The sequence below is a fragment of the Paramormyrops kingsleyae genome, chromosome 4, assembly GCF_048594095.1.
Source record: "Paramormyrops kingsleyae isolate MSU_618 chromosome 4, PKINGS_0.4, whole genome shotgun sequence".
Classification (NCBI taxonomy): Eukaryota; Metazoa; Chordata; class Actinopteri; order Osteoglossiformes; family Mormyridae; genus Paramormyrops; species Paramormyrops kingsleyae.
Genome location: NC_132800.1, coordinates 48,457,188 through 48,478,626, shown reverse-complemented (window position 1 = coordinate 48,478,626; position 21,439 = coordinate 48,457,188). Strand labels below are relative to the sequence as shown.

At 41.3% G+C, this 21,439-nt stretch overlaps 1 protein-coding gene and 2 long non-coding RNA genes across 8 annotated transcripts in view; 2 read left to right on the top strand and 1 right to left on the bottom strand.

The window, feature by feature from the left end:
- The first annotated feature begins 3,523 nt into the window (after window positions 1-3,523).
- LOC140589082 (uncharacterized) lies at window positions 3,524-5,526 on the top strand. The gene is made up of 2 exons (XR_011990275.1): window positions 3,524-3,625; window positions 4,757-5,526. It is a non-coding gene; the product is annotated as an uncharacterized lncRNA (long non-coding RNA).
- Window positions 5,527-11,742: 6,216 nt separating this feature from the next.
- LOC140588897 (uncharacterized) lies at window positions 11,743-13,405 on the top strand. Its single transcript, XR_011990142.1, has 2 exons — window positions 11,743-11,964; window positions 12,586-13,405. It is a non-coding gene; the product is annotated as an uncharacterized lncRNA (long non-coding RNA).
- Window positions 13,406-14,381: 976 nt separating this feature from the next.
- The window catches only part of LOC111833396 (uncharacterized), a 114,177-nt gene continuing 107,119 nt past the window's right edge, over window positions 14,382-21,439 (bottom strand). For 3 of the 6 annotated variants that reach the window (XM_072711527.1, XM_072711528.1, XM_072711532.1), the window contains 2 exons: window positions 20,622-20,690; window positions 14,382-19,694 (listed from right to left, as the gene is read on the bottom strand). In XM_072711527.1, coding sequence (XP_072567628.1) covers window positions 19,473-19,694; window positions 20,622-20,690 — 291 coding nt within the window. In that variant the 3' untranslated portion in view covers window positions 14,382-19,472. Of the gene's footprint in view, window positions 19,763-20,131; window positions 20,243-20,621; window positions 20,691-21,439 lie in introns of those variants that run through there. The other 3 variants (XM_072711529.1, XM_072711530.1, XM_072711531.1) reach the window with 3 other exon arrangements.

Here is a 21,439-nt window from a genome sequence, read left to right as displayed (position 1 = left end):
AAAGCCAATCATTTTGTTTCTCTTCTAAGGCTAAAACTAATAACAAACTGTGGTAAAGACTAATATCAGTGCCATACCATCCTCAATGGTGGTGGGTTTCTACAAATTAAGCTTAATGAAAATTTGAATATTAAATGAACAAAGTGATTTTATTTGTTCTTCTATCCCAAGTTGTGGTCTAAAAACAATAAGGCCACCACCCATTATATATGCTTTAGCAGAAATACACTCCAACCATTAAGATAGCTCTCAGCCTTTCCTCAGCCCTTTTATACCACAGGTGGTTCTTAAGAGAACTTGGCTGGTTCTTTCTTATCCTAACTGTAGAAACCTTATTGTTGTTTAAATAAATACATAACCGTTTTTCAATGTTATCCAACTTACATGAGCATAGTTCTTTGAGTATCAAGAACTGAAATAAAACTTGCATAAAAAGAGAAAAGGCTATGTTGGTCTGAGTCTTTCTTATTATGGTGGGTTAGTAAAACACAGCAGCTGGAAGCCCAAATGAGTTCAACTAAGAGTACAGTCGGGTCCAGTTAAGTGCACGTCGCTTAAGCGCACGATCCGCCTAACTGCACGACCGGTCTTCGGTCCCGTTTTTAGCCCAGCCAAGAGAGAGGCAAATGACATCGGTTAAGCGCACCAGCGATAAGCGCACGATCCGCTTATGTGCACGCACTCATTTGGTCCGGCCTGCATGTGGCTAATGCATATTGAGTTCGGATATCTGCACGCCTAAAATCTCTAAAATTTGGCTACAGTTAATTAAAGTTTAGTGAGAATATGGCGTCGACATCTTGTACGACCAAAACGTTATCACTTGGTTTTCCAATGCCAAGACTCGCCATTTGCCAATAAGTGGGCCTCTGCTAATGGAGAAGGCAGAACAACTGGCACAAGCTTTAGACGTGAACGATTGTAAATCAACTGTTGGATGGCTGGAATGGTGGAAGGAGAGGAACAATATCAAATTTAAGAAGCAGCATGGAGAGAAGCAAGACGCAGATGATTTTGGTGCCGAACGATGGGTTATGGAAGCACTGCCTGCAATCCTCAAGGACTACAAGGCAAAAGACATTTTCAATGCTGATGAAACAGGACTGTATTGGCGAGCCATACCTGATGGAACTCTGGTGTTCAAAAACAGTGAAACAGCTGGGAGTAAGGTGGCTAAAGAACGCGTAACTTTGCTGTTGGCATGCAACATGGACGGGAGTGAGAAACTGGAGCTACTTGCCATCGGAAAAAACAATGTTTCAAGAACGTGAAGAAACTTCCTATTTATTATGAAGCAAACAAAAATGCGTGGATGACAAGTGACATTTGGACTAATTGGCTGAAGAAGGTGGATAACCTAATGCATTGCAAAAAGAGACGAATCGTGATACTGTGTGACAACTGTGCTGCACACAGCAGTGACGTTCGTCTGACTAATATCAAGCTGGTGTTTTTGCCGCCGAACATGACGTCTCTCATCCAGCCCATGGACCAGAGCATTATCGCAAACTTCAAACGACATTACAGGTTGTTGGTTCTGCGGCATTTAATGGCTGACATAGACGCCAACGACACCCCAGATACACACGCTGCAGAACTGGCGAGGAAGTTAACGATCCTGGACTCCCTCCACATGCAGAAGGTGGCGTGGAATCGTGTCACTTCGCAGACGATCGCTAATTGCTACAGGCGGGCCGATTTCGTCAAAGATACGACCGATGACGGTGTTGAAACAGGCGCCGAGGAAACTGACACCGCTGTCGATCTACAAACGGGTGTCAGGCCACAGGGGTTCGCAGCGTACGTCGCCGTTGATAATGACCTGCCTGTATCGGCCGATCTCACAGATGCCGACATCTGTGCCGACGTGTGGGGACCGGCAGCAGACGCTGACGAGTCTGATGCGGAGGAGGATACCGCCGGGCAGACTGACGCTAATGACTGCCCCCCGCCACCACCAATGACGTTCGCCGATGCTCTTCAAAGCCTGCGGACGATGCATGCTTACCTAGATGCCGGCAGCTGCGACAATTATGGAGCGCTTTACAGACTAACATCAGTTGCATGCACTAAATCATAAAAACAGAACTCAAAAGATGATTAAGGACTACTTTTCGTAGCGTTAAACAGAACATTACGCGTTATGTGCTTGGACTATATTATGCTGTCATGCTTGCCGTCATTGCGGTATGTACAGAACATATTTTGCTGATTGAGATTCAGTGTGTAGTTCTTGTAGTGTCAGGTTTGTAGCGACGGGTATGGTGGGGGTGCACTTGATAACCATGTGGCTGGGTCAATACAGATAAACACACGCTCTGTTTAAGTGCAAGTTGTAGTCTGGACCGGAGGCCGTGCACTTAACCGGATTTGACTGTACATTAAAACGGAGCAGATATGGGCCACCCATTTTGTACTTGTGTGCCACCCATATGGGCTTGTAATTTGGGAAGCGGTGGAGACACATTGTCTTAACACTCTAGGTCAGGGGTAGCCAATCTTACCCGCAAAGGGCCTGTGTGTATGTAGGTTTTTGGGATAACCTGTAGGTCAGCTGTTCAAACCCAGGTGTGAGGACTTTTCAGCCAATCAGTCCTCTAATTACTAATCTAATTAGGGAGTTGCAGCGAAAACCCGCATACACATCGGCCCTTTGCAGATAAGATTGGTTACCCCTGCTCTAGGTTGTAAATTGAACACTATAAGAGTTAATAAATATTAACACTGTAAAAAACAACACTCACTGCACACTGTAAAGTGTTAAAGGTAACACTGAATGGTGTGGACCCATATAGACACCATGCAGTGTTAATTTAACACTGGCACATTTGCTGTGCAGGAGGGTGAAGAGAGCATGTGAGGGGCGTGTGGGGTCCTCCACAATGCTGGTGGTTTTGTGGATGCAGCAGGTGCGATAGGTGTCTGTGATAGAGGGAAGAGAGGCTCCAATGATCTTCTCAGCTGTTTTCACTATCCGCTGTAGGGTCTTGCGATCTGATACGGTGCAGTGTCCATACCAGATAGTGATGCAGCTGCTCAGGATGCTCTCGATAGTCCCTCTGTAGAAGGTGGTGAGAATGGGTGGTGGGAGATGGGCTTTCCTCAGCTTTGGCAGAAAGTAGAGATGCTGCTGGGCTTTCCTGGTTATGGATCTGGTGTTGAGGGACCAGGAGAGGTTCTCTGCCAGGTGAACACCAAGGAATTTGGTAGATGCAACCTGAGGACGCACAGCATCTCCAGCAGATCATGTTGAAGGTCGGTTGGCGTTGGTAGACATGAACACCGCTTGTTCTGGTGTCCATGTGGTGTAGAAGTCGCGTTGGGAATCATCTCACCTGTTCACTGTGAGTGCCCTGGGATATGAACACTTTAGTCATGACCTTAATTTATTATTCTGTATCCAACCAGCTACTCTAATCAATATTTTTCATTATCCTTTATAGAATAATGTTTTATAAATGACCTTTTCCTTATGAGTCTTTCCTGCCTGACAGAAGAGACCTTTTCCTTTTCCCTCCTAATCAGAAACCACAATCCTTACTCCAGGTTCCTCTTCTGTCTCAGTGACCATCAAGCCTTCTGCTCCTGGATTGACCCCCACAGGAGCGAATGATAAGGAACAGAGGTTAGTATTCAGCTCGTCATGCTACAGCATCTGACTGATCATACAGTAATGGGAAATGTATATTATTTTATGAAAATAAGGATATTGTGTTTATTTAATTCAAATTAATTACAGTATCCCTAAGACTGCATCCCATCCAGGCTGAACCCCTGCTTTGTGCCCTATGCTGCTGGGGATAGACTGCAGGCCTGTTAGGAAGATGGATGGATGGATTTTACAAAGAAGTGTACAGTAACATGTAATCTAATAAACAGGGATGCACATAACTGGTGTGTAAGCAGTCATTAACTGTATAAAGGTTCACATGCATGGTGATTTTTGTCATAACAGTGCAAATACACATAAAAAAGCACATACAGTAATAAGCTTTGCTACGACAAGAAGTTGCCACGCGTGATGCTTTGTATAGTGAGTCTGTACTTGCACACCAGTTATGTGCTTCTCTCCGGCCAGCTCTCCATGACGTGCTGGCCAGTCACAGGAGCATGTTCAGTGAGAGACTAAGATTACCCAAATGCACCACTGAATGACACAGGAAATCATTCTGTACAACTACTAAGCACAGGTATACACTGCAACAACTATATTTATACCCTTAACATAACAAAGGCAGTATGATTAGTGGGGAACCTCATTTCACTTTAACTAAAGTTGATTAGAGCTATTTGTAATACTTTGTAATTTGTAATATACTGTATTATTTAATATTGGTATTTTAACCTGTTTATTATTTTCTGACTGCCCTGGAGCAACTGCAACCACATAATGTCCTCATGGATTAATAAAGTATTGTGAATCTGAATAATAATAATGAAACCGGTAGCTAAAATTCTCTAGCTATTTTTATGCTCTTTGTTAATGTCTCCTGTTCCTCACATGTATCCTGTGTAATAGTACAGATGTGACTGTACCATGTTACTATAAATCATGTAAGACTTTACTCTTCAAATCCACCCTCTTATTCAGCTCTTTGGTCCAGCTGGCTCTGTATGTAGGACTGGGCTTATTGGTGCTGCTGTTGATCATCAAGGTGGTTATAATTCTGTCAGAGTAGATTCACTGCATTGTTCTTCGGGTTTAAATGTGATATGTGTGACTGACAGACACACTGATGTATTATATGTCTGACAGGTGGGAGCAGGTTCTGGATGCTGTACTGAAAGCTGGGACTGGTGTGTTGTATCTGATTTGCACCATCATCGCCATTCAGTTGCACTGGAGCTGCTGTAGAAAGAGGGGATCCAATCAGAGAGAAGCAGAGGGAGGGACCAATACATATGACAGGTCTTAGGGAATTCTGATTAAATATACACGCTTATTAATCCAGTTAATATAATTAGCATACACCCACTAATAGTGTAAATAAATGTACAAACCGCAAGGCTTTATCAGCAAGGTTATGCTGTGTTTGTATGAAATGCCTTTTTATATATCATTATTGTTTCAGTTTATGCTGTAGCCATTTATTTGTGCATGAATCTCCTTGCGTCAGAGGAAGCTGGGAGGGAGAATGACCTTTGTGGAGCAGAAAGCGACAGGAAATCTGAAAAATAATTGGTTATGCTAACTGCAGTGAGGTCTCTCTCACGTGGCCCTGCTCAGTCTGTACAGTCATAGCATGAGAGTCAGTTAAACTCTGATCTGCAGTGTTGGATTGTCTGCTGGGAACCTGTACAGCCAGTGCTTTGTACTACTTATGGCCTCTTCTTCACACGTTCTCTGCTCCCATCTGCTGGTCAAATAATTTGGGATTATTTTTGGATTGGATTTGTTTAATATTAGTTTATTATTGTAAAACAAAATTGAATCTTATTTCATTGCTTATTAATTCTTAAATAGCTATTTAATGTATACTGGTCATTGTTTTGATTTAATAAATGATAAACTGATGGTTAACTTTACATCTTGTATTGTTCTGAAGTTTTCATTTAATTTAAGAATTTATCAACCTTAAAGTAAATAATTTGTGGTTTGCAGGTCACTCCTCCCTGTCAGACCCCACCAATTAGTGACCCTCTCAGAGTGTGATGTAACACAAAAAAACCTCACAGTGCATTAAAAATATACCATCTACCTAGCAGCAGCCCAAATAAGGGGAAAGGGGACGTGTCAAAAGTCAAGAGAAAAATATCAAATACCTATTGGCCCACATAAAATGGAAATATCCTGTGTAATCTTTTTGGCTTCTGGTTTAACACCCATTTAATATCAGTAGTCAAGTTGAAAACCTGGATCAGCAAATTCCACATTAAATTTCTTTACCCGATTTGACTGTAACTCTCTCATCACGTTGGCGATAATGCTTTATTATATCTACATAAGTGGGAATAGAAGAATCACAGAGGGCTGGACGATTTAAATAAGCTACTTTAACAAATGAATGACTTTGGACAATCAGTTCAAATTTGGACAATCATGCTTCTCAAAACTGCATAAATATATTTTTAAATCTCTTTACTCCTATAAACAAGAATGAACCCTTTGCAGTTTGCCAACCAACCAGAGGCTTGCATAGAGGACACCATAATCTAACTCCATCGTGCCTACACCCACCCGAATCGGCCTGGGGGTCAGAGTCATGTTTTTCGACGTCTCAAGCTCTTTCAGTACCATCCAGCCTGTCCTTCTGGGGAGGAAGATGACAGTGATGCAGGTAGATGCTCCTCTGGTGGCTAGGATTATGGGTTACCTATCCGGACGTCCTCAGTACGTACGCCCACAGAACTGTGTGTTGGACTCGCTGGTGAGCACACAGGAGCTCCACAGGGGAGGTACTCTCCCCTTTTCTCTTTATACTGCTAAACGCCACCAGAGGTCCTTCCTCCCAGTGGCTGTCAGACTATACAGCTCATCTCCTCTCTGCTGGACACTGAAATATACCATGCGCAGTTTCTGTTCCCATCATCTATATCCATACCACTTCCACATTGTACAATATAGTGAATAACATACACTGTAAAGTCTTACTTGATCTTTTTTTGCACAACCTGTATATAATTTTTCATTTGCACATCTGAGTGTAAAATATGCTCTGCACTGTGTAATATGTTGTATAATCAAGCACATACCTGTACAGTACAAATTATTTTTAGCGACACTACTGCACACTGCTACTGCTACTTACTTTTTACTTTGCTCTCCACTTTACTCCCTTAACCGGTTGTTGAGCAACAAAATAATTTCCTTCTGGGGATCAATAAAGTTTTTCTGAATCTGAATTGAATAAATAAGCACATTAAAGGATGTTTAAATTTAGCGCTGTTGTCTCACAACCTCCGGGATGTACAGTTTCCTCCGGTTACTCTGGTTTCCCTCCACAGTCCAAAAACATGCTGAGATGAACTGAAGTTACCAAATTGCCTATAGGTGTGAATCGTGTGTGTGTCTGTCTGTCTGTGTGTGTGTCTGTCTGTGTGTGTGTGTCTGTGTGTGTGTGTGCTGCGCCCTGTGATGGGTTGATGCCCCATCCTGGATTGTTCCCACCCTTGTGCTCGTAAGCTCTGGACCCCCATGACCCTGAATAGGATGAGCGATTACAGAAAATGGATGGAAGCAGGTATTCTGTCTCTGTGTAGTGAAATACAGTTAAGCATCACAGTGAAGCCATGAATCACAATAAGGTTAAATGCAGAATGTTGTTAATCCACTGGAGGGCATCCACACATAGGAGATTCTTTAATAAAGGGCTCTGATGCTTCAGGAAAGCACAGCAGAGGAGAGACCCAGGTTTGCAAGTGTGGAATCGATAAAGATCAGACAAATCCACCATCTGACCATAATATATAATATTTAAAAATAATTTCAACACACTCATATAACACTGTCAATATTAAACTCGTGACTATGTGACTTTTTATAACTGATGGACTTTATAACTGATGAACAGAGGATGACAAGAGTCCTGATTTTGCATAAAACATCATTGTGGTTGCATCACTTCCTGTGTGATGTATATAGTGACCCTTCTCTCTTTACTGTGACTGCTGTATGTGAGCATAGAGAAGACAGAGAAACAGTAAAGTTGAGAGAATCAGGAAGAGTGTGTCAGTCTCCACAGATCTGAGGTCAGTGAGACACACATAAGGCTCCTCTGATGCTCCTCTTCATCCTCTTCTTGACTGATGGGCTTCCAGGTGAGGATCACTTACTCTGGGACAGGCTCTCACTCTCTCTCACTCCACATTTCAGTGTATCTAAGAGACAGATAATTGAAACATTTCAGTAAATTTTAGATAATTTCTTGACACCCGCCACCCTGAACAGAATAAGCAGTTGAGAGACTGATGGATGGATGGATGGATGAATTATCCCTGCTGTCAAATCAAATACTCTAAATTATCACAAATGAGCTGCTGTGTGTATAAATTCATTTACCCTGATCGCATGGATTTCTGCCTCCAACTTATAGCTGAGAGTGAAACTTGGGGTTTGACTGCAGGATCAGGCCATTTATCTGGGGCCCCTGGAGTGTTTCAGGGGGTTAAGGGCCTTGTCAAGGGCCCATTGGGGGTGTGACTATTCTGAGGCTGGAACCAGTGACTTTCCCATCAGAAGCCAACACCACACACAACCCCACCCACCCACCCCCCAAGTCAGATCAACCGAGGGTGTGAAAAAATGCTGCTCTGATCTGCCTGAAATATTTGTGTTAATGTCCAGTTCCTCATCAGCCAAAGGCAACCATCCCACTGGTTTTCAAAAAATCCACCATTGTCCCAGTGCCCAGAAGGACCAAGGTCACCTGCCTGGTTGACTTACACCCAGTTGCTGTCACCTCAGTGACAATGATATGTGTGGAAAAGTGACAGGAAGAGCTCTGGTGGTGAGAACTGATAAGAAAACATCATCAGCAGTGACCGCAAACCCAGGAGCTGCACAAGACTGCTGTCTGAGCCCAAGGCTGTACCCATCATTCACCTACAGCTGCTCAGCCAGACAGCAGCAGCCCTGTCATTACATTTACGGATGACACCATGACCACTGTTCTCATTGACAGCAACGATGGGTCTTTATGCTGGCAGGAAGTCAGCAGTCTAGTGAGCTGGTGTCACACCAACAACTTCATGAACAGCAACAAGAAAAAAGAAATGATCTTGGACTTCAGGAGAAGAGAGGTGAACCACTCTCCCGTCTGCATCGATGGGGCTGCAGTGGAGAGCAGGGGCGTTTCTACACATACAGCTCTACTGGAGCACACCCCCCACCCACCATTACCCATATGATCAGAACATGATTTTATTGGGGCACAACATGTAATTACTGGGGCATGTGCCCCAGTAAAAGGTGTCTAGCGATGTTCATGGTGGAGAGAGTTGGACCATTTCAAATATCTCAGGCTGCACGTCTCTGAGAAATAGAACGGCGCCCTCCTGAGGCACTTAATGGGTCCTGCAACATAATTCCTCTGATTCAACATGTTATAAAACCACCAGGACCACAGCTTACTAATCAACAAGATCAATCAGAACCGAGCCATCAAAACTTCAAGACAAAACAAGAAAAAGCTGTAAAAGCTGTCTGTTTTTGGTCAGAGCCTTTCTCATGACGGTGGGTAAATCTGGGATGGCTCTTCTGATCCTCATGACTTCTTGTGTGCATATTAAAATGGGGCAGATATATTGTTTTCAATTTCGAATATTTGTACATGTTATCTTTTTATTAAGCTTTAGAAAGCCCTGCTGGATATAACATAATTTCAACATTGCTTAAATAGTTAAGGGGTAGTGTGTGGCTCAGTGGGCTAAGTTTGCATGCCTGTAATCACAAGGTCACTAGTTCAAACCCAGCCTCAGCACATCTGTGGATCTTTGAGCAAGCCTCCCTGGGCACTGCTACAGGTGGCTGTCCTTCATGGACAACTTACTCTACAAAGAGCAAGCTGAGGGAGACATTTTCCCCACAGGGATTAATAAAATATCAATTATTATTCACTTGTGAAACACATTCACTTGGGCAACTGTAGAAATACTCAGAATTATCTGTTTATCTCTCTGAAGAAGACAGAGAACTTTAGCTATTAGGTATGTTTTTTTTTTTAATTCTAGCTGTTTAGAAGAGTTTTGGGGATTTGTAAAATACACTTACAGTTGAGGCAGTCATTTCAGTGGATTTTATAAAAATGCATGTAAGTAATTTCACATTCATTTTAGAGATTGACTAATCTAACGATTATAAATAAGCAGCATAAAATGAAGCTGGTTGTGAGGTAAAGTTAACAAGTCATAACATGTTAACAAAGTTAACTTCCTTCCCAACTTACCAAAAGGAGAGAATGAGGCTACTCTGGAACAGATGATACTGCAAATCATACAAGTTGAAACCAGTTATTAATAGAAAAACTCATGCAGACAACCTTTGCTCTTCGTCAACAAGAAATGAAAGGAGATCTACTGGTTAGGGAGAACTGATATCGGATAAAATGTTTTACCATATTTTAAATATGTTCTTAAAGTGTTAAAATTTTTCACTTGTGATTTATGCAGTATATCCTTAGATAATTGATAAATGCAAGATGTTTTAGAACTTGAATAAATAACTTAAATTGTGACAATGGAGGCTGTCCATATTTTTGAGAATTTTTTTTTAATCCATTCATTATATGGAATGGGTTTTCATTTGTTTTGAGTTTAACGCACTTTGATTTTTTTCAGTAGATTTTTCCAAAAAGCAATAAGTTTTGTACTATGAAATTGGGTTATGGTCAAGTCGGTTGAACTTATTTTTATTTAGTGCAACTGAATAATTTTAATTAAGTAAGTACAGATTAAAGAAATAATAATGTAGTAATACAATATACACTCACCTAAAGCATTATTAGGAGCACCATACTAATACAGTGTTTGACCCCCTTTCACCTTCAGAACTGCCTTAATTCTACGTGGCATTGATTCAACAAGGTGGTGAAAGCATTCTTTAGAAATGTTGGCCCATATTGATAGGATAGCATCTTGCAGTTTATGGAGATTTGTGGGATGCACATCCAGGGCACGAAGCTCCTGTTCCACCACATCCCAAAGATGCTCTATTGGGTTGAGATCTGGTGACTGTGGGGGCCATTTTAGTACAGTGAACTCATTGTCATGTTCAAGAAACCAATTTGAAATGATTCGAGCTTTGTGACATGGTGCATTATCCTGCTGGAAGTAGCCATCAGAGGATGGGTACATGGTGGTCATAAAGGGATGGACATGGTCAGAAACAATGCTCAGGTAGGCCGTGGCATTTAAACGATGCCCAATTGGCACTCGTTGCCTAAAGTGTGCCAAGAAAACATCCCCCACACCATTACACCACCACCACCAGCCTGCATAGTGGTAACAAGGCATGATGGATCCATGTTCTCATTCTGTTTACGCCAAATTCTGACTCTACCATTTGAATGCAGAAATCGAGACTCATCAGACCAGGCAACATTTTTCCAGGCTTCAACTGTCCAATTTTGGTGAGCTCGTGCAAATTGTAGCCTCTTTTTCCTATTTGTAGTGGAGATGAGTGGTACCCGGTGGGGTCTTCTGCTGTTGTAGCCCATCCGCCTCAAGGTTGTGCGTGTTGTGGCTTCACAAATGCTTTGCTGCATACCTCGGTTGTAACGAGTGGTTATTTCAGTCAAAGTTGCTCTTCTATCAGCTTGAGTCAGTCGGCCCATTCTCCTCTGACCTTTAGCATCAACAAGGCATTTTCGCCCACAGGACTGCCGCATACTGGATGTTTTTCCCTTTGCACACCATTCTTTGTAAACCCTAGAAATGGTTGTGCGTGAAAATCCCAGTAACTGAGCAGATTGTGAAATACTCAGACCGGCCCGTCTGGCACCAACAACCATGCCACGCTCAAAATTGCTTAAATCACCTTTCTTTCCCATTCTGACATTCAGTTTGGAGTTCAGGAGATTGTCTTGACCAGGACCACACCCCTAAATGCGTTGAAGCAACTGCCATGTGATTGGTTGATTAGATAATTGCATTAATGAGAAATTGAACAGGTGTTCCTAATAATCCTTTAGGTGAGTGTATAAGTTCAGCAAACAAACTTTATTTAATAGAAAACAAATGAGTAAAAGAAACATATATTTTTAAATTACAATATACCTACACTCTAAAAAACGCTGGGTTGTTTTTTCAACCCATATGCTGGGTTGAGACTGCTGGGTAACAAAGTTGGGTTGATTTAACCCAATTTGGGTTGAAAATCGGTCTTGATCTATAACCCAGCAGTGCTGGGTTGGGAACGCGGACGTGAAAGAGAGCACGCACGTCACGTCAACATCCAGGGACATCAGCGAGAGTTGACGGTGTTTTGCGCCGTCTTTAGAGGGAAGCCAGTGAAATTCTGTCTGAAACGTAAGTTATTCAGTGTGTATTTAACAATGTTCATAATAAATAAAACATTTGCTTTACTGTATAATATATATACACGCAAATTTTAGGCTTTCGGTCAGTTGAACTGAGATTACCTAACGACTAAGCGACGGCCGTGCTCCGCCATAACGTAAAATTTTTAAATATTACTTTTGTATATGTTAGATACGGTTTTGATATAGCGGAGTTTACTTAACTAATTTGATTTTGTCAGCACATCCACATAAATTTCCCGCTCTGCTTGTAAGGTACATTTCGTTCAATTCGTTTGACTTAGTTGTACATTCGACAGCAAACGATGTTAATTTACTACGAACATGTAATTTCTTTAATCCTGTAAATGGTTTGATGCAGGCGGGAATGTCTGAGCTCAGCTCAGGCTAAAGGAGGCTTGAAACTAAGCATGTTCGACGGACATTTTCTAAGCATAGTGCTAAGGCCATGGTCAGTGGTTAACTAATGCTGATAGCTTGGTGTGTTATGGTCTTTAATGCTCCTAAAGGTTTTTTAGGTGTTCTGAAGGTAGCTATTTAACTTTTACACATTTTTGAGTTCTTAATGAATCTATACCATTTCTTTTTTATTTATTTTTCCTTTTTTCAGATTGGGACCAATATGGCTGAGTACCTTCGTTCAGAAGAGTCCATTGAATTTTCTTATGTTCTCATGCTTGGAGACAACCACTGCTTTCAAGCCTTTGCTATAATAAATGGCACAGCATTTGAGCAAAGTACATTACTTGCTGCAGTGGACGTTTGAAATGTTTTCATATTTTAAATACATATTTTCTTGGAAGTAAATTTGACTTCAGTCACTTTATATCTCAGGATATATTGATGTTTGCACATAATTGTTAATGGGAAAGTTATAAAATGTTTTCCTATTTTTTCCTAATCTTAAATTTGTATTTTCTTAAGTTTTTTTTTTTGTTTGTTTTTTCAGTCAGTTTGATGCCGTTTCATTATTACTTCTACATATTTTTTCAGTTGATGATTTATATATATCAGGATATGTTAATGTTTATGCACAAATTTGTATTTTAAAGTTAATCTTTCTGACTTCAGTCAGTTAGATGCTTTTTCATTATTACTTCTACATACTTTTATTTTTCCTCTACTCTGCAATTACATTGCAATTGATTCTTACTGATGATTCCTGTATATCTCAGGATATATTAATGTTTATGCATGATGTAAATGTTATGAAAAGTTTTCATATTTCAAATTGTGTTTTTCTAAAGTTAATTTGTCTGACTTCAGTCTGATGCATTGTTACTGACTTCAGTCACAGTGTTTCTGTGATAGTTTGATACATTTTAATAGAAATTGTCTTAATGCTGAGGTGGAGATGGGAAAATGTCTTAAATTCATATGGACACATTTTTTACATGTTTTGTCATAAATAAAATTCCATTACTGAAGTATGTATTGCTGTAGAATTGTTTTTATTTTAGTAATTTTAATCACCAAAGTTTCTAGATTAAATTTCTGACCCATTTTGGGTTACATTCAACCTAGCAGTGTAGTCATTTTTAACTAATAGTTGGGTTAAAAATCACAACCCAGCATGCTGGGTTAAACGTGTAACCCAACTTGTTGGGTCAAAATAACCCAGCGTTGGGTTAGTCCCTTTTTTACCCAGCGCTGGGTTACCAAAATAACCCAAATTGGGTTGTTTTTAACCCAGCAGTTTTTAGAGTGTAATAAAATGTTACGGATACTTACATTTTCTTAGGTAATCAGTTACGACAAAAGTTTTGAGTACTCTGAACTTACTCGGCTTTAAAGTGTAGTACTAGCTGCATTATTTTAGGGCCGACAGGCAGTTAACATTGTTTTTCCGTAGTTCCTCACTGCATCAATAAATTGTAATAGGACCAATAAAATGATTGTAATGGAAGCTATAAGGAAGAGTGGTTTGTTGTTTTAATTCAATTGGTCTGTCAACAATTGAACTGCACACAATGATTTTTCATGCATTTTAATACTGGTAAAGTATTTACTTTTTATTCAACTGGGAATGGGACTACTTCCAACAAAATACTTTTCCAGTGGTAAGGGCATGAAAAGGAGGGTGTGTTGGTGGTCTATTGGTTAGGATGCTTTCCTCTGAACCAAGCGGTTGTGGGTTTGAGTCCCACTTATACCAGCATTAGCTCCCTAAGCAAGACCCATTACCCCAAGTTGAAAATAGAATTTAGGTCAGTAAAGAAAATTCTTTCTCACTATAATAAAGCATTTGACTTAGGTGGAAATTCTTTCCATAATTTTATTACATTCACCTAACAAGTTATTTTTTTGAGTGTAGCAAGATCGCACAGAGGCAGGGACTATTGTGAGCACTCAATGAACGGAGGCTGAAGTTGTGTAAAAGACATGCATTTATTCCTAATACTACAACTAACATAAGACAGAAATTACACTTAACACAAACAACAAACATGAAATAATGGAATAGAAACAAACAATGTAATTATGGAAATGCAATGACCGGATTTAAATGAGCAACCTTAGGCCACTTAAAATTAATAAATTGTTTTACATGGCCGCACGCCTCAATTTTTTGGTGCCGCCTCGATTTTTTTTATATTTTATATTTTTCAAAAAATCCGTTTTTTTCACCTCAAAAACTGTCAGAGATTGTCAATACGCAGAGATCGTCAATACGCACGTGCACCATCGTCAATACGCACGTACGTCGTTTGAAATCATCTTGTGTTTCTCTCAAACTGGCTGCCGTAAGTGAAAAATCTTGAATGTCAGCCTCGGATTTTTCAATTTGACGCTTCTCGGACAATGGTTTTTATCGTTTGTCAGATTGTGTGTGGGCCCACGGTATTAAAATCTTGGCAGGGCATCAATATACCGAGTAATGTTACCCTTGACAGAATAAAGTTTAATTTTCTAGTTTTAGTATATCTCTGTTGCCGTTCGTCTTTTCTCTAAAAATATCAAATATAAAATATAAAATCCCCTACTCACCAATATTTTAGAAGTTTGAGTCATGTAAAACAATTTATTAATTTTAAGTGGCCTTAAAACGGAAATACTGTTCTGCAAAGCAAGCACAGTTTGTGGAAACACAACCCTAAAGTCATATAGCAGGTTAACAGAACAGCTTAGGTTGTTAGAATGAATAAAAGTTGGTTTACTTGGTTGCAGAGTGGGGGGCGGGGTCTTGGCAGTTGGTTGCAGAGGCTGATGAGCTGATGGAATGATGGCACTCAGGAAGGCGCAACGTTTGGAGCAGTTGTTGGAGTGGAGCCCCTTGGATTCTCTCTCCTTGTGAAGCTTTAAGGTGAAAGGCTTTGCCTTGGTTGCAGTTCTCTGTTGGGTAGCAGGCCTTCACCGGCAGGCTTCAGTAGGGCTTCTTGTGGGCTTCTCTTCTCCTGGGCTGATGTGCTTTTGCCTCTCTTTGGGCTGATGTTTTTTCTGCCCCTCCCCCGGCTTTGTTCTGAGGTGCCAGGTTTTATGGTCTAAAGTTCATGAATAGGGATGACCAGGAATTTGAAAACTGAACCAATGGTCGACCATCCATTTGGTTGGCTCGGAGGGGGGTCTGTATCAGTCCTTTTGGGATTTATGACCAGACTGATTCCCCTTTACTGATGATTTTCATTAAGCTGGTATAACTTTTGATACATACACTTTTATAGTAACCACTGACAAGATTTGGAATCAGGAGTGATTTTCCATCAGTTTGATATCAAACATGCCATACCAGCCTAGTGGTTCACACCTCATACCATCTGTATTAATTAATTAACAATTACTTATATTATATATATATTACTGACTCACATCAGTATACAGTATAGGTGTTTTGGGTTGCATCTCAACAGACATTACATTACATATTCACATTCAAACAGCACATATTACCCTTAGATAGGCGTGGCCGTTAGTTTGAGGTAATACCAATTTAATTGTACATCTGGGAACAACATATTTTGGTTGGTGTGGCTTATCCCAATTGATCTTCTCCCCAGAATGGATAATGTACACCTTAATTCAGTTCTTTTAATGCAGAATACCAAGTAAAGAAATGCTAACAGGCCACAAAGATCAGATAAGGGCCACAGAGGAGTGTGGAAGAGAAGGGGGGGGGGGGGGTATGTTAAAGAAAGAAAGAAGAATCTCCGAAAGTTAGGACACACTGTGATACCTGGTTACACTATTTAATTTCCAAGATTCTTCTGGTATAACCATGAGGACATCTTTGCAGTGGTAGCTATACATATTTGCTTATTCAAATTTATATTAAGTGTTTAAGTGTTAGGGGTAAAATAGGTGATACTCCGTGAACATAGTTTTAAGGATGGCACACAAAACTAAGATTGTCTAAGGACACACACAAACATAACCTGTATATTGAGACTAGCAATCATAAGCAAAGAAATATACACGGTATACACAAGCTGACTTAGAAGAAACTTTCTTTTGGTTGTTGGCCTGTTGGGTGAGTGGTATGTAAGGCAGGATATCTGGGGAGGGGGTTGTGTACCAAGTCAAGGGACCCCTGTCCATGAGGTCCACTCTGCTGTCTGTAGGTACTTAAATCTTTGGGCAATAAAAGTTGGAGTGCTGCCCTTGTTATCTGTGTGTGTGTGTGTGTGTGTGTGTTTAAGTGTGTTTGTGTGTGTGGGGTTTGTGCCTAGGCCAGCGAGTACCTCTCGTACCAGGGTAGGCCTTGTCTCAGGCCACCTGGAATTTAAGCTCTGTCATTTGTGCATGTGTGATCCTACAACAGAATGCAGCAAGGCATTACTTTATTTCATCATTAAATAATGCTTTTTTGGTACAGAACAGGGTTGGGGCCATTCCACAACGCATTCATCAATTCCAATCCAAATCAGGAAATGGAACCGGAGTTAGAATTTATATCTCCCTGAAAATTGAATTCAGTTCCAGTTCTGTTCCTCATAGTTTCTTTTTCCAATCCCAACTCCAGTTCCATTTCCTGATTTGGATTGGAATTGATGAATACATTCCGGAATGGCCCCAACCCTGGTACAGAATATATATTTTTACACAAAAATGAGCGCTTGACATTTGGCCGCCCCATACATTTTAACATTGCATCACAATACTGCAAAGGTAACGGTTTCTGTAATGTTGTCCAGAAACCAGTTTATTTATGACTTGTAACTTTCTAAATACAGTGGTACCTCAGAACTCTAATTTAATCCGTTCAGAACTCCGGATCGAATCCTAAAAAGTTCGAGTTGTGATCGAATTTTTCCCATAAGAAATAATGGAAAACCAACTACAGTCGAACTTCGTTACAACGTACCTCGGGGGACATTAAGAATTTGTACGTTATAACCATAGTATGTTGTAACCAAGTCCCTCAAAATGAATGATAGAACACAAAATGTATATAAAAAACACCCCTCAGGTTGACACTATGACATACAGCTTGTGTAGTTTGAAGAATATAGTTCCTATTCTAAATAGGAACTATATTCTTCAAACTATGTTAATATCAGTTACTCATAGACAGCCGACTATCGTTCAAATCGCCTTACTGTAACCTAATGTCAAACCAAAATTATGCACCTGTATGATTCAATTGGCTGAAATAAATTTCGATACCATGACACCATGCAAAACCATGAAAATACGGGGGCTGCATGCAAGGAGTCCGGCCGGCGTGGAATGCTTCGTGTCTAAATATATGTATTCAGCTAGTGTAAACATGCACAATGCTATTACAGTGAATGCTAGGCTGAGACTGAAGCGTTACCCTTTGTTTCCGCTGAGAGACGTGCCGCGTGACTAATTTCCCCGCGCGTACAAGTTATCTTAGGTCGGCATTCACGGTTTGACTTCTGAGATTCAGATCGAGCTCTAGGTAATTTTATTTTCAAACTGGTTGGTTCGACTTTTAAGAAATTCGAGTTCCAATGAGTTCGAGAACTGAGGTACCACTGTACATTGTTTCACTAAGCAGTGTCTCTTCAAATGAAATAATCAAGCTTTTATGCTAAGCAGATATTCTTAGACACATAAAATGCCATGTAACACCAGTATAATATACAGAGTTCAGATTAGAAAAAGCAGGATGACATGAAAGACCCTACTGTATATTGATCTTAACAGTCGACTTTATCTTCAGGTGACTGACTATAGATACAACATAATGGTCCTTCTCAGGGTTCTCCTCTGCAGATGAACATCTGCTTATATACATGTGCAGCTGGTCCTAGAAATGTTTATTTTCTACCCAGCAAAGTCCTTCAAGTCTTCAGATAGTTAACTGCAAAAAGTCATCAATAATCTGATGACTGCTCACACAAGATGATCCAATAGAATCTGGAAAACCTGGGACTGTAGGCAAAATATAAAATTAAACTCTATAAATCCTTCAGCCTTCTGTATTTTTCTCTCAGTAATACCTCCTCTGTGTTTGGTTATTTGTGATCAGCAGGTGATGATGCCTCCATCTCCTGATTGTCATGTGATCCCTGCAAAAGTGTGTCAGGTGATACATTTTATTACTTTTTTTTGTCAAACAAATAGTGTAGTAACCATATCAAGGTATTCAGTATACCACCTAGTTACAGGACTTATTTTAATGTGACCAAATAATTAAAAAGATTAACATCCCAATACTGGCTCAGTATTGTAGAGCCAGTGGGGGTCAGCTTATCCCAGCATGTTTGTGGGCTATGTACAGTAAATAGCCCTGGTCTGTAATTGTAAATAGCCCTTGTATTGTTGTTATAGTCATAGTTGCCTTCCCAATCATGTTGTGTATGTTTTCCTGTGTCTTGTGTGTTCCCTGTGCAATCCTCACGTGTTCTTAGATTGTATAAATCTCTCACCGTGTGGGCACCATACAGTTCAGTGTCTGACCACCTTGTGCTTCTGCTGTGTGTATTTGGGTTCGGTGTTTGCTGAGTGCCTGTTACAGTCCTGTTAAGCACTACAATAAAAAGCGTATTCTGTTCTGGCAAGCAAGTCTCCTCATCCTTCACTATGCTTGTGATGCCTTGGTCCACCCGGTGCTACAGTATGAATGAAATGCATACAGCAGGGACGTCACTAGGATTGAAAGACAAGGGGGGCTTAGCCTCCAGGGTTGTAGGAAGGAATTAGCGTGTATAGAGGGCTGAAAATTTTTCACCAAACCTAAACAGGCTTCTTTAATGTTATTATCTCATTAATCTAGAAGGCTCCACCCTGAAGAAAACGACGACAACAACAAAACAAATAATCTCTTTAAATGTAAACCTCCAGTCTTAATCATGCTCCCTCAGCATCAGCTCCCCTGCCGCTCTCCTGCTTCTCCCTCAATCTTTCAAAATACTTTCGTATATCCATCTGGTATATAAACTGAACTTCAGTGTCCCTGTTTTTGCTGTTGTAAAAATATATCCACTTAATGGTAAGTGTCCCTGCAACAGCAAAGACAGGGACACTTACCATTAATGTCACCCTTTAGCCAGTAAAGAGGCGGAGATTCAGAAATGCAGGGACCAGAGGGGTTTAATGGGAAGAGCAGGTTACAGTCACGGGGGGAGAACAATCCCGTTCTACGTGGCGAAACCGGCTTTCCTGTCCCGATGGTACGGGCGAGGGCTGCTGACGCGAGTGGGGTCTCCCACTCGGAGAGCCGGTGCAGAAGTACAGAGACGGCGCACAGGTATCGTGGTCTAGGTGCGTGGTCCGGGGTCGATGCCAGTGAAGTCCGTCCAACGATGACACAAGCTGACAAGGAACAAGAGGTGGGGAGCGCAGGACTTGGTGAGATGGGAGAGTCATGGACGGGAGCGGGTCTAAGGAGGGAAGGTAAGGAGGCAGGGATCAAACACCGGGACGACAGGTAAGGCAGGATGACGTGGGAACACGGGAGACAGGAAAAACGCTCAGCAAGGCACGGTAACATTGGCTCAATACTTCGCGATGCGCATAGGCAACTCTTCTCCTTTTAAACAAGGTTAAGCAGGTGCTGACGTGTTGCACCTGACGGGCCCCGCCTTCGAGGGCGTGACAATTAAGTTTTTGATCACAATAACTAATTATGACAGCAGCATTATATTAGTCTAAATTAGTTTTAAAATAGCCAACAACATCACTTTCCTTTCACTTACGGAAACCTAAGTAAAGTTAAGCAATTAACAGTTATTGACACATACTCACAATCTCTGACAATGAAATTATCTGTCCGCTTCTTTCTGTTGAACGTTGCTACTCGCTAACAAGCAGCGACATGTAACTTCCACCTGGGTCCTAATGCCCGCTTCTACCTATAGCAGCTTAAACAGCCAGTACATAATTTTAATTAAATAATGATAGCTAGACTTACAGCATTATTTTTAATAATAGTCTTGCTTCTATTTGTTAAGTGCGTACCTGCGCTGTGATATCTTGTATGAAATGTATGGATATATAATTTAAAAATAGTATGATAATTACTATATTTTTAGGGGGGGCTTGGGATCATTTTGGGAGGACTGAAGCCCACCCTAAATAGGCCTAACGACGCCCATGGCATACAGACTTTAATTAAGAAGTTAACTTCCTTATTCATTTGAAATACACTGTAAAAACTGACAGGTAACAGTGTCCGTGGACCCAAAGTAGAGTAAATGAAAGGAACCCTGAGAATCACAGAGTTCCTGTTCCTCTGTTTACCTCCTCTGTGTTTGGTCCATTGGGATCAGTGGGGGACAATGCTTCAGTCTCCTCATTGTCATGTGATCCCTACAGAAGTGACAATGTTAACTAAAAAACCAAACATGAATGACTTTCATCAAACACATAGCACAGTAACCATGAAGTGATATTTACTATTCAGTTTACATTGTATTAGTTTTAAATGTAACCAAACATGAATGATGTCATGATCCGCTCCGTCCGCTCCTGATGTGTGCCACGCCCACCTCATTAGCTCGTGTTCAGCCCTAATTGTGATCGCCTGTGTCCTGTTAAGTCTAGCTTGTCTCTTGTATTTAGTCCGTGTCTGAGTCAGTAGTCCCCAGTTCTGTCATTGACGTTGCTGTCGTGTTTTCCCCGGTCCTGTCTGCGTGCAATAAAGCCACGTTAACCCTGCTTCCTTGGTCAGCTCGTCTGCTTGCCTGCTCGTCTGTACCACCGATCGTGACAGAATGACAGAACTCGCGAACAAGACGCCGGAGCTGAACGAGGCGGAATACCTCGCCCTCGTGGACGAGGTTGTTTATTGGCTTCACCAGCCCGAAATCCGGGAGGATCCCCTGCTTCTGGCTATGGCCAGCCGGAGCAGGGACGCGTTGGAGGAGACGTCCCTGCCTGGAGACGCGCACCTCGCAATGGAGGTGCGCGAAGATGTGAGGCGGCTTAGACGTGGGGTGGCTGAAACCAACATGCGGAAGGTAGCCCTCGCCAGCGGACTGCCTTTTGGTCCCCTCTCTGAGCTGCCAGAGGCATCCCAATCGCCGCTGCCCGCTGCAGGAGGGCGACGGAAGAAGAGG